The 12,731-nt window shown below is 33.7% G+C and overlaps 1 protein-coding gene across 2 annotated transcripts in view; it reads right to left on the bottom strand.

Moving 5' to 3' along the window:
- The window catches only part of HYCC1 (hyccin PI4KA lipid kinase complex subunit 1), a 65,125-nt gene that overhangs the window by 23,304 nt on the left and 29,090 nt on the right, over positions 1 to 12,731 (bottom strand). For both annotated transcript variants that reach the window (XM_033088480.1, XM_033088481.1), the window contains exons 4-7: positions 10,912 to 11,091; positions 10,169 to 10,249; positions 9,328 to 9,443; positions 8,845 to 8,940 (exon numbers count right to left, since the gene is read on the bottom strand). In XM_033088480.1, the coding sequence (XP_032944371.1) occupies positions 8,845 to 8,940; positions 9,328 to 9,443; positions 10,169 to 10,249; positions 10,912 to 11,091 (473 nt within the window). The remainder of the gene's footprint in view (positions 1 to 8,844; positions 8,941 to 9,327; positions 9,444 to 10,168; positions 10,250 to 10,911; positions 11,092 to 12,731) is intronic.

Below are 12,731 nucleotides of genomic sequence, written 5' to 3'. Positions count from 1 at the left end.
GCCCCCAATCAGGGAGCAATGAAATATACCAAGCAACTACTAACTAACTAACAGAACTATACTACTAACAGAGCAATGAAATATACCACGCAACTACTAACTAACTAACTAACTATACTACTAACAGAACTAAAGGGAGAAATTGACCAAAACACAATTATACTAGGGGACTTAAATACATCATTGACAGCTATGGACAGATCATCCAAACAGAAAATAAATAACAAAATAGCAGCACTAAATGACACATTAGATGAAATGGACATAATTGACATATATAGAGCACTTCATCCTAAAACATCAGACTATACATTCTTTTCCATTGTGTATGGAACATTCTCAAGGATAGACCATATATTGGGACATAAAATCAGCCTCAGCAAATTTAAGAAGATTGAAATGATGCCAAGCATATTCTCTGATCACAAGGCTTTGAAATTGGATATCAACTGCAAAAAGAAAGCAGGAAAAAAAAAATAAATACATGGAGATTAAACAACATATTTTTAAAGAACGACTGGGTCAAAGAAGAAATTAGAGGAGAGATCAAAAGATACATAGAAACAAATGACAATGAAAATACATCCTACCAAAATTTTGGGGAAGCAGCGAAAGCAGCTTTAAGAGGGAAATTTATATCATTATAGGCCTATCTCAAGAAACAAGAAAAATCCCAAATAAATAACCTCATGTTACACCTTAAAGAACGAGAAAAAGAAGAACAAGTGAAACCCAAGGTCAGCAGAAGAAAGGAAATAACAAAAATCGGAGCAGAACTAAATGAAATAGACAACAAAAAGACAATAGAAAAAATTAATGTGACAAAGAGCTGGTTCTTTGAAAAGATTAACAAAATTGACAAACCCTTGGCTAGACTTACTAAGATAAAAAGAGAGAAGACACTAACTAACAAAATCAGAAATGAAAAAGGGGAAGTTATCACAGACACCACAGAAATACAAAGGATCATCAAAGAATGCTATGTAGGACTAGATGCCACCAAATTCAATAACCTAGAAGAAATGGACAAGTTCTTAGAAACATATAGCCTTCCTAGGCTGAACCATGAAGAACTGGAAAATCTAAACAGACCAATCACCAGTAACGAAATTGAATCAGTCATCCAAAACCTTCCCAAAAGCAAAAGTCCGGGACCAGATGGCTTCACTAGTGAATTCTACCAAACCTTCAAAGAGGGTCTAATACCAATCCTGCTCAAACTCTTCCAAAAAATTGAAGAAGAGACAGTACTCCCTAACTCATTTTATGAGGCCAACATTACCCTGATACCAAAACCTGGTAAGGACAACACAAAAAAAGAAAACTACAGACCAGTATCTCTGATCAATATAGATGCAAAAATCCTAAACAAAATTCTAGCTAATCGAATACAACAATGCATTAGAAAGATTATTCATCACGACCAAGTGAGGTTCAACATCTGCAAACCCATCAATGTGATACATCACATAAACAAAATAAAGGACAAAAATCATATGATTATATCAATTGATGCAGAAAAAGCATTTGACAAGATACAACATCCATTTATGATTAAAACACTTAATAAAATAGGTATAAAAGGAAAACACCTTAACATAATAAAGGCCATCTATGACAAGCCCTAAGCTAATCTCATAATTAATGGTGAACAACTGAAGCCCTTTGCTCTACGTTCAGGAACACGACAGGGCTGTCCCCTATCACCTCTGCTTTTCAACATAGTGTTGGAAGTCCTTGCCAGAGCAATCAGGCAAGAGAAAGAAATAAAAGGCGTCCAAATTGGGAATGAAGAAGTTAAATTATCACTCTTTGCAGATGACATGATGCTATATATAAAAAACCCTAAAGACTCCACCAAAAAGCTATTAGAAACAATCAACGAATACAGTAAAGTTGCTGGCTACAAAATCAACATACAAAAGTCCATTGCATTCCTATATACTAACAATGAAATCTCAGAAAAAGAAATACAAAAAACAATTCCTTTTGCAATTGCAGCAAAAAGAATAAAATACCTAGGAATAAACTTAACCAAGGATGTGAAGGACCTATATGTTGAAAACTATAAGACATTTCTTTCAAAAAATTGAAGAATACACAAAGAAATGGAAAGACATTCCGTGCTCATGGATTGGAAGAATCAACATAGTTAAAATGGCTATATTACCCAAAGCAATATACAGATTGAATGCAATCCCCATCAAAATCCAATGGCATTTTTTAAAGAAATAGAACAAAAAAATCATCAGATTTGTTTGGAACCACAAAAGACCTCGAATAGCCAAAGCAATTTTAAGAAAAAAGAACAATACTGGAGGTATCACACTCCCTGACTTTTGCTTGTACTACAGGGCTCCCATAATCAAAACAGCATGGTATTGGCAGAAAAACAGACACATAGACCAATGGAATAGAACTCAGGACCCAGAAATAAAACCACATAAATATGGACAGATAATTTTTGACAAAGAAGCTAAAAACATACAATGGAGGAAAGACAGCCTCTTCAATAAATGGTGCTGGGAGAATTGGATAGCCACGTGCAGAAGAATGAAACTGGACTGCTATCTGTCACCATGTACCAAAATTAATTCAAAATGGATCAAAGACTTAAGCATAAGACCTGACACAATAAACTGCATAGAAGAAAACATAGGTACTAAACTTATGGACCTTGGGTTCAAAGAGCATTTTATGAATTTGACTCCAAAGGCAATGGAAGTAAAAGCTAAAATAAACGAATGGGACTATATGAAACTTAAAAGCTTCTGCACAGCAAAAGAAACCATCGACAAAATAAAGAGGCAGCCAACTGAATGGGAGAAGATTTTTGCAAACAGTGCCTCCGATAAGGGGCTAATATCCAAAATATACAAGGAACTCATGCAACTCAACAACAAACAAACAAACAACCCAATTGAAAAATGGGCAGAGGACCTGAAGAGACATTTCTCCAAAGAGGACATACAAATGGCAAATAGACATATGAAAAAATACTCAACATCACTAATTATCAGAGAAATGCAAATAAAAACCACAATGAGATATCACCTCACCCCAGTCAGAATGGCTATCATCAACAAGACAAATAGTAACAAGTGTTGGAGAGGCTGTGGAGAAAAAGGAACCCTCATACACTGTTGGGGGCAATGCAGACTGGTGCAGCCACTATGGAAGGCAGTGTGGAGGTTCTTCAAAAAATTACTAATAGAATTACCAAATGACCCAGCAATCCCTCCTCTGGGTATCTACCCAAAAAATCTGAAAACATTTATACATAAAGACATGTGTGCTCCAATGTTCACTGCAGCTTTGTTTACGGTGGCCAAGACATGGAAACAACCAAAATGTCCTTTGATAGATGAATGGATAAAGAAGTTGTGGTATATATACACAATGGAATACTATTCGGTGGTAAGAAAAGATGATATAGGAACATTTGGGACAACATGGATGGATCTTGATTGAGAGTATAATGCTAAGCGAAATAAGTCAGACAGAAAAAGCAGAGAACCATATGATTTCACTGATATGTAGTATATAAACCAAAAACAACAAAAGAACAAGACAAACAAATGAGAAACAAAAACTCATAAAGACAAACAATAGTTTAGTGGTTACCAGAGGGTAAGGAGCGGGGGTGGGAGATGAGGGTAAGGGGGATCAAGTATATGGTGATGGAAGGAGAACTGACTCTGGGTGGTGAACACACAATGGGATTTATAGATGATGTAATACAGAATTGTACACCTGAAATCTATGTAATTTCACTAACAACTAAAACCCCAATACATTTTTAAAAAACCGTAAGAGAAATAAAACATAAGCAAATAGTTACATATTCTTTGAATGCCTAAACATGATACCAAAGGTAGAATCCTAAAGAAAGATCAATAGATTTTTACCAAATTTTTAAAAAGAAACTACCATAAAAAACTGAAATGTAAAGAACTGTTTATTACAGTTAAGAATATTTAAGGAGTACTATAGTTAAAAATATTTATTATAATGAATAGAAAGCCACCTAAAGTCCAGCACAGGGGACCAATTATAAAAATCATTCAGACAATACTCTGAAACAAACATGACATTTTGAAAGTCTGTTTAAATGACAGGGAAAAAAATGTACAAAATAACACATGGAGCCTAATTCCATGTTATAATAAACAAATAGGTGGGCATGTGTCACTGCAAAAAAGATTATATACAAAGTCACAGAGTTATCTCTGAGATGTGGGATTATAGACTTATTTTCTTCTTTATATATATTTATATTTTATAAAGTTTCTGTGATGAACACATACTGTTTTTAAAATAAATAGTAAGTTTCTGTTTTTAATAAAATAGAAAAATAGCTGTTTTCTCATAATATGTTGTGGTTGATATAATATAACCTTAATATAGTACTAGTCCATAGACTGTAACTATTTAACCGCTCCCCTAGTGCAATTACTATCTGGAACTTAGTATTTCCTCTACTCAAGGAATCTAAGCCTTTACTTAAACATGCCCAAGTATACCACAGACCATTTCAAAAATTATCCCCCTGAGGATATCATTAATTCAAAGCAACTTTAAAGAGTAAATATAAATTCATTTGACACTTGAGATTGTTGTCAATATATTCTGAATTTCAAACCACAAAATGATTAGAAGGCCCAATTCCAGTGGGGCTAACTGGAGAGAGTATTTATTCATGAATATACCAGAACCTAAGGTAGAAAAGAAAGTAGATTAACTACAATCATAAGATCATCAGATCAGTGAGGAGAAACTAGCTGGGAAAAGGGAAATACTTGTTTTTCTACTTTTTAATTTGAGTAATTTGTACTTTTTAATTTGAGTAACTTAAAATTTGGTCCAGTCTACTAGTCCAGGAAAGCAGGAAAAGGGGAAGTAGAAGAGGTAAGGGAGAAAAGAGAAAATGAAAGAACTGCCTATACAATAAATGAGCACTTTACTGTTTTCATGCTTCTGCTCTTCGAAATTAGGAGCCTAATAAAGGCTGTGTTTTCTGTCACTTTCCTCAAGAGAATACCACTCGCAAAAATAGTGCTCAAGTTGTTAGAGAAATGACTATTTTAATTGGGTTATGAAGGATGGAGATGATTTGGATAGATAAAAAGTTTGCAAATAAAACAGTAAGCAATGAAAACTCAACTATAGGTTCTTTCAACAAAAAAATGACTTAGTGTAAGATATGTTCTAGAACTGTTGGTAACAGCAAACAGGTGAGAAAAAACAAAGAGATGTGCTGCATCCATAGTGAACATGTGTTCATCACTGGAGTACAGTAACAGCTGTCATTCATTGGATGACAACAAAGTGGCATACACTTGTGATTGATATATATAATTTTATCAGTCAGGAGAATTAATCGGCAGAATGGTTTATTTGCACAAATGTGTGCTTAATAGACAGAAAACAAGAAGAAATCTGCTTATATAGTCAGGAAGGTTGATTTAGGATAAGGGCTGGGTTTCATTACAGATACACAAGAACAAATACATTGATCAAGGGTCCACTTTGTGAGGAGTATAAATGTCTATTACGTTGGTTTGTACACCTGAAACTAATAATAAAATAGAACAGAGTAAAATAAAATAGAACAAAATAAACAAAAAATGGAAAAAAAGAGTCCATAGCAATACATACCCAAGTCAGTCAGCTGAGTGACTTACCAGGTAAACAAAATCAGGACAGTCCTTTAGACAACGGGAAAGGATTTAACTTACCAGCTTAGTACAGTTTCATCTTTAATATACTCCACATCAAAATACTTTCCCAAATTTAGAGGACTTTGATATACGAGTATACTAGCAAAACATATTTGTAGTATTGATGGGTATATATACCTGTTAGGAAGGCCATATACATATGTTTAGTACTAACAGAAAATAGAAATTTGTTGACTAAAACTGCTTCAATCTAGCTCTCGCCTCCTTTCAAACCTCTTCTTGACGCAGTCTGTGCACACTGTGTATGAGGCGATCAAGCTGGCCATCAGTCTGAATCAGGAAAGCAAAGCTCATAGTAACTGAACAGATTTCTGCTCAGCAGAATGGATTTGTATGTATGGGTGGATGGTGGGAAGTGTCTAAGATTGTTTTAATTACTTCCACAATTCATTATAATCAGAGGTTAAAAAGAAGAATGGGACACATCTGTCACTGACTCTAGCTCAGATACTGCATGATTTTTTTTCTGGTTGTATTTATGTATCCTTCCTTCTATTGGGTTGGTGCAAAAGTCATTGCGGTTTTTGCAATTATTTTTAACCTTTTAAACCGCAATTACTTTTGCACCAATCTAATAGCTACCCCAGTCAATCATTTTTGGCACAGTCACCAACTACCAAGTTGAGTAGCAATCTGAAACCCCTGCCACATGGCCAAAAGGACTGGCTCAGCCATCACACAGTGTGATCACTTTATTCTTCAGGAAAACCTGCACTAGGACCAAGATCAGCAGGAAGCTCTTACACTTTACCTATCATAATCATTTATAAATTGCTTATCACCACAGTTCTGTAACCAATTTTCTTTCCATAGGCATGGATTAGGCTTTGGTGACATACAAGTGCTTTCTAATTCTTTTCTGTTCATTAAAATGTACAAAAAAGGTCTTTATTAGAATATTTGATAAACAGGGAACCACAAATTAAGAGAAATGAATAACTGGATTTTAAACCTTTGAGAATACAGTAATGGGAAATCTAAAAAAAAAAAGCAAACTAAAAAAGAGAGGAATGACAAATTTGAAGGAGTTCCTCTTATATCATGTTCTTAAGAGTTAGCATTACTTAAAGCTTAAGTCTTTTGAATTACTTAGATCTCTTTCCTCTCGTTTTCTTGCAGATGGTGAACATTTATACAGAATAGTTTTTCTCGTGACAAAGAATTAATTTAATGTTTCTACTAAAATCTTCCTTGGCCAAAATCCTACAGCTAGTTTTTAAATAATCTGTTTCTCTTTGTTTTTAAAACCAGCTCTTGTGTTCTCGAAGGATTATTTTCTACCCAGTTATTAGGTTGGTGCAGAAGTAATTCCGGTTTTTGCAATTATTTATAACCTTTTAAACCACAATTACTTTTGCGCCAACCCAATAGTAAAAGTAATTATATTAGAGGGCAGTGCATTGGAGTTACAGAGGACAGAAGCCTGTGATACATGTTCTTTCCTAACTTTTCCATCAGCAGTTTCAGGAAAACGTCAACAGCGGCTCTTATTTAGGAGGTTGTATTAGTACATCTGAATGTATCAGAATATTAGAGCTTCAAATGTATCAGAACATTTTATACACACACACACACACACACACACACATTCCTGGGTCGTACCATCTAAGACGCTGTTTAAGTGTAGGACCTGAGCTTTGTAGAGTGACTTAAATTCTACAGGTAAAAAGTTGCTGCATCAAGTTATTCCTTAAAAGAGTGTTTCTGAAGTTTTGGTCCTTGCTCTAATTTTAGACCGTAACAAAGCTTTCCCTTGACCATAGGGAAATGAGAAACAAAGAAAGCTAAACATCCCATTTTTAATTTATAACTTATTATCCTTCCACTCTCCCCCTTTTTTGATGTTAAAATAGTCTCCCTTTGTTAAATAATGTTGATGGCAGATATTTATAATATAATGACTTGGCAAAAAAAAAAAGTTGGCAACACTATGTAGATACCCATCCACTCCAGCTTTTTCGAAATTTTACAGATCTTACAAAATTCAAAAATCTGAGCACCTCTGACTTTATGGGATTTAAAACAAGAAACCTATTAGAAAGACTCAGTAAGTGGGAGAGAAGGCACATTGGTATCATCTTCCTAGGTGGAGGAAATGTGATTATGCTCTAACTCAGGGATCATCTGAAAGACTCTCCACTTCTGTCTTCTCTAACAAGTCCCTTGCCTTATTACTTCCCTTCTCCTTCTGGTCCTCTATGGTTTTCTATCCTATTTTGTACCAATTTCTGGTCTTTTGTTTGTTTTGTTTTGATTTGATTTCTAAGTATTGCTCTGTGTACCCTCCTTCTTACTAACTTTTCAAAGTTGCATTTTCTAAATTAAATTCCCCAAATCTAAATTATTCTACAAGGTCCTTAATTCAATATTTTCTCTTAATTACTTGAAATACCAAAGGCCTTTTCTGTGTCTTTTTTGTTTTCTTTTCTTTTTTTCTTTCTTTTTTTTTTTTAAAAAAAAATAACATCTTTATCATAGCAAATTTAGAGGGGAGAAAAGTACACAGGAAAAAATTAAAATAAACCATAATTCTATCAATTAGACATAACAATTGTTAATATTCTGGTCATATACAGTCAATGCTAGAATCACACCATATATACCCTATCATTAAATACTCTTCTAAATCAGAATTTAAAAATTTTTGCATACTACACCTAAGGACTATCATAATTTATTCAACCAACCTCTTCCCTCAATTTTTTTAAACAAAGAAAATTTAAAAACTAGTATCTCTTACTTATTTCTTGGTACCAAATTAGAGCGCAATAAATATAATAATTTTTTTAAAAGCAAACAAAACAGAAACCAACCACATGCCAAAAATGAAAGGTCATTAACAGTTCCATTATTTTAATTATATAGTATGGTCCTTTCTAATTAAGTATTCCATTGAAATGCTATTCAGTTTTACCCTCTTCATTGTGTTTTTTGGTGACTGTCATTTATAGAGAGCTATGTATTGGCTAGGCTCAGCTTCACATTAACTTATTTAATGTTTTAAACAATTCACTAAACAAAACAAAAATAACCTAGATAAGTAACAAACCAGTATCCTAGATTCATATATTTCAATATTAAAGATATTTAAATTTTAATTTACCTTGAACAAATTTGACACAGTGATTGAAGAGAAACACTGGGCATATAGGTTAAGGCAGCATTGTAACACAACAAAAGAAATGTCAACACTTCAAACCTAAAGATAAACCAAAAGAATATTTAGAAATCTTTAGAATTCTAAGAAGTCAACCATAATTAAATTTAGCAGGCATTAGGGAGAGATATTATGCTATGGAACAGACCTGTACAAAATAATCACAACAATAACAATACAAAGCTAAAAGAAAAAAGACGACTACCCAAGTAACAGTCAGATGAAAATTATCTTAAAATTCAATGTTCCAGATGACATCTAAAGCAAAGTATGAGTGACAAACTGGGAAGATGTTTTTCTCTTGTATAAAATGACTCAATATATTTTTAAATTGTTATATACAACTCATTAAACATTATTTATAAATCTACTGAAATACTATTTTTAAATCAGTGTGGCAGGATAGTAGGTGATGTCTCCACAGTATACCTATTCTGTGCTGTCAGCATCTCCCTTTGGGGATGTGGTCCACTGTACACAACTTTTGACAAGCCATGCTGGGATAGTGCACTCTCGGTCAGAGCCATGGACCCAATGCTGGAAGGCTAAAGAAAGACATTTGAATGAAAAAGAAGAAGAAAAAAACATTCTGTTGAAAATATACTTAGAACACATACACCACTAAGAATGACTGCCTTGAACATCACATATCTTAAAAATATTCAAATGACATCAAAGTCTGAAGTTTTATAATTATAAAAAAGACTCTCTTCATCATTGCCCCCCAAAAATAGCAAAATACAGAAAATGGAGCTCACTGATATTTTTATAAATCAAACTCAGAGGCAAGATGCCAACTGACAGCTATTTTATTCATCTCAACTTCCACATTGTGAATCAATTTTACCAATTTTTCTGTAAAAAAAGAAATATTCATATTGCCTACTAAATTTTCTGCTCAAAGATTTTATAAATAATTAACAACCAAACAACAAAAATAAAATAAAAATATGTAATTTCAAAAATTCTACCATGGAAATAAATAATTGCTACAAAAAAATGACAGTCTTATCCATCAATAAGAAAAGAAAAACATTTTAAAATTAATACTTTCAGTAGCTCTCTTACAGTTAGATTTTCAGTTTAAAGTTTAATGATTTTGATTTCTCATTTTTCACTTTAAGAATAGCAAATACTTTGTGTGGTGTTTTATACTTTTTAAGGTTCTCATAAATTGACCAAAATTTTTTGCCTCAATCACCACACTCTAAATTTATAGCAACTTCAAATCTTAGAAACATTAAACTTACTTTGATAAAATTTCACTTACTTCATGATATACAGATGGTTTAGATAAAGATGGAATCGTAAAACTCAATACTTTGCTATGTCCCTCTTTGTCAACTATTTCCTACAAAAGTGAAAGAAAATATCTTTAAAATATTTATTTTTTACACATATGTAGTGTCTTAATAATCATTAATTTTTCTCAGGTAAAAAGTTACATTTTATAAATCAATTAACACCGTTATGAAATATGTCAAGAAAAGGCCCTTAAATTTCTTCTCTATTTTAATAAGTACAAATCTTAAGTCTATAGAATATCATACTAGTTAATAAACAAACACTATTAGTAATGCAAACTATATGTTAAATCAATGGTGTGGATTCTGGAGACAGTCCAGATTTTATAGAATTATTAGTGGTAGATGTTAGACTAAACCTTTCTCCTAATTTTTTTGTGAAGATCACAGACAATTCATAGCTAAAATAATCGTAAATTCAACAATGATATTTTCAGATACCACTATAAAAGAATTGAAATGGTGTGATTTGCAGTCTTCGATCAATCCAAAAAGGTTTATTTACATAATTACATGTATGCCCCTATAGCCCTCAACCTCCATAAAGTTATTTTTGGAAGAATGAACTATGAGTCATTTGATGTATAAAAAAGCAAATATTAGCTTTACTAAAATGAAAAGTAGTTACTATTATGTATTTGCTTTTGCTGAAAAGGTTATATATTTGCTTTTGCCAAGAAACATTTTGTTAACTACATTAAATACAAACCAAATTGTAAACCCCTAGAAGAAGAGCTTCAATGCATCCACTACTATGCACATTTCTGCTGGCAGAGACCGCAAGGTAGCACCAAATCAGTTCTGGAAGAAACTGCAGTGTAAATCGAAGCAACTGCTCCTCTCCACTGCGATAGAATTCAAAGAGCTGGTGACAGACAGGTTCTAGCAACTGGAAGAAAGACAAATGTTAATTCAAAGACTGGATTGTACTTGAATGACAGTGATAGATGAAATACAGGTTTTTCTCTGGTTGGTAATTACTGAAATACATAAATGTTTCCACTTTGGAAGCAAAACTATTCACTGCTAAGCTATTTAGTAAAACTCTGAACTCTAGTGGAAGGCCAAACAGTGCAAATCAAGTATATATGGAAGCACTGTGTACACTTTAAAATATTCTATAACTCTAAGGCAGTATTGTTATTAAAACCATATCTTTTTCACTTCTTAAAATACTGAGGTTACAAGAAGTTTCTTCCTTAATATCCTTTCTGACTGATTAAAAAAAAAGCTGGGCCAGCCCGGTGGCTCGGGCAGTTGGAGCTCTGTGCTCCTAACTCCAAAGGCTGCCGGTTCGATTCCCACGTGGGCCAGTGGGCTCTCGGCCATGGGTTTGCGGGTTCAGCTCCTCGAGTCCCGCAGGGGATGGTGGGCTGCGCACCCCGCAACTGGCGAGGCCGACTGGACCTAGGGCTGAGCTGCGCCCTCCACGGCTGCGATTGAGAGGAGAAGAACTTGGCTTTGAAGGGAGTCCTGGAAGTGCACATTGTTCCCCAATAAAGTCCTGTTCCCCTTACCTAATAAAATCTTAAAAAAAAAAGAAAGCCAATATATAAAAGAATTTTAAAAAATGTCAATATATAAAAGAATTGGGTACAGAGTTGGAGAAATTGAAATGGGATTCCTAGGTAGTACTGTCACCTCCTGGGCTTATAATCAGGCAGCATCAGACAGCAATGACTGGTGTGTGGAGTAGCTGAATAATCATAGAACCCCTAGATCTAGATCCCTATTGTAACCATGGTTAATTGCCACTGAATAATCTAGACATCGCTGTCACTTTGTCTTACACATGATTTGGAGTTACCTATCACCTTTCCTCTCCGACCACACTCCCAGCATTATCTGGTTAACAGAGCTGACTATCTTTATAACAGACATTTTTTTTAAATCAAAAAGTCATGACAAGAGACCTTTATAGATAAGTATTAACTTAAAGCATATGCAATGATCACACACAAGTCGTAAACAAATATGTATGTAAAACATTCACAAGATACTTAATTTTTCAAGCCATCAGGCTATTATTATATTTAAAGTGAACTATATATAGTTCATTACTTTACTAACTTAGGCAATAGATTCAAGTCAATTTACTAAACAGATTTTCAACTACCAATAATTATAATAAACAGAAACTAATTTACAGCGGATGTTTTGATTTCAAATAAGTTAAATATATAAAGTAAAGTGGGTGTGATTAAACTTAGTATTATTTATACAAGGTATAGCAAAAGTTACATTTCAATAAATATTAACCAAGTCAAACTAGTCTTTCCTATTGAAAACTTATCTAACTTCTAACAGTTAAGGAATAGGTTTTCCATTCTCAAAATGGTCATTAGAGGGCAACAGGTGTCCGTCCACTGTGGCATGGCAAAGGACGCTAACAGGAAACTGGAGGGCCAGAGGCAAAGTAACCCCATTCGTGAATAGCAAAAAAAGTTTATAGGGTAGGAATCTGAAAGAATGGGGTTGGGATGGTAGGAACAAAGAAAGACTGGTAGGGGAACTGAAGAATTCTCATTT

The sequence above is a fragment of the Rhinolophus ferrumequinum genome, chromosome 20 (assembly GCF_004115265.2).
Source record: "Rhinolophus ferrumequinum isolate MPI-CBG mRhiFer1 chromosome 20, mRhiFer1_v1.p, whole genome shotgun sequence".
In the NCBI taxonomy this organism is placed as follows: Eukaryota; Metazoa; Chordata; class Mammalia; order Chiroptera; family Rhinolophidae; genus Rhinolophus; species Rhinolophus ferrumequinum.
This window is presented reverse-complemented; position numbering and strand designations above follow the sequence as displayed.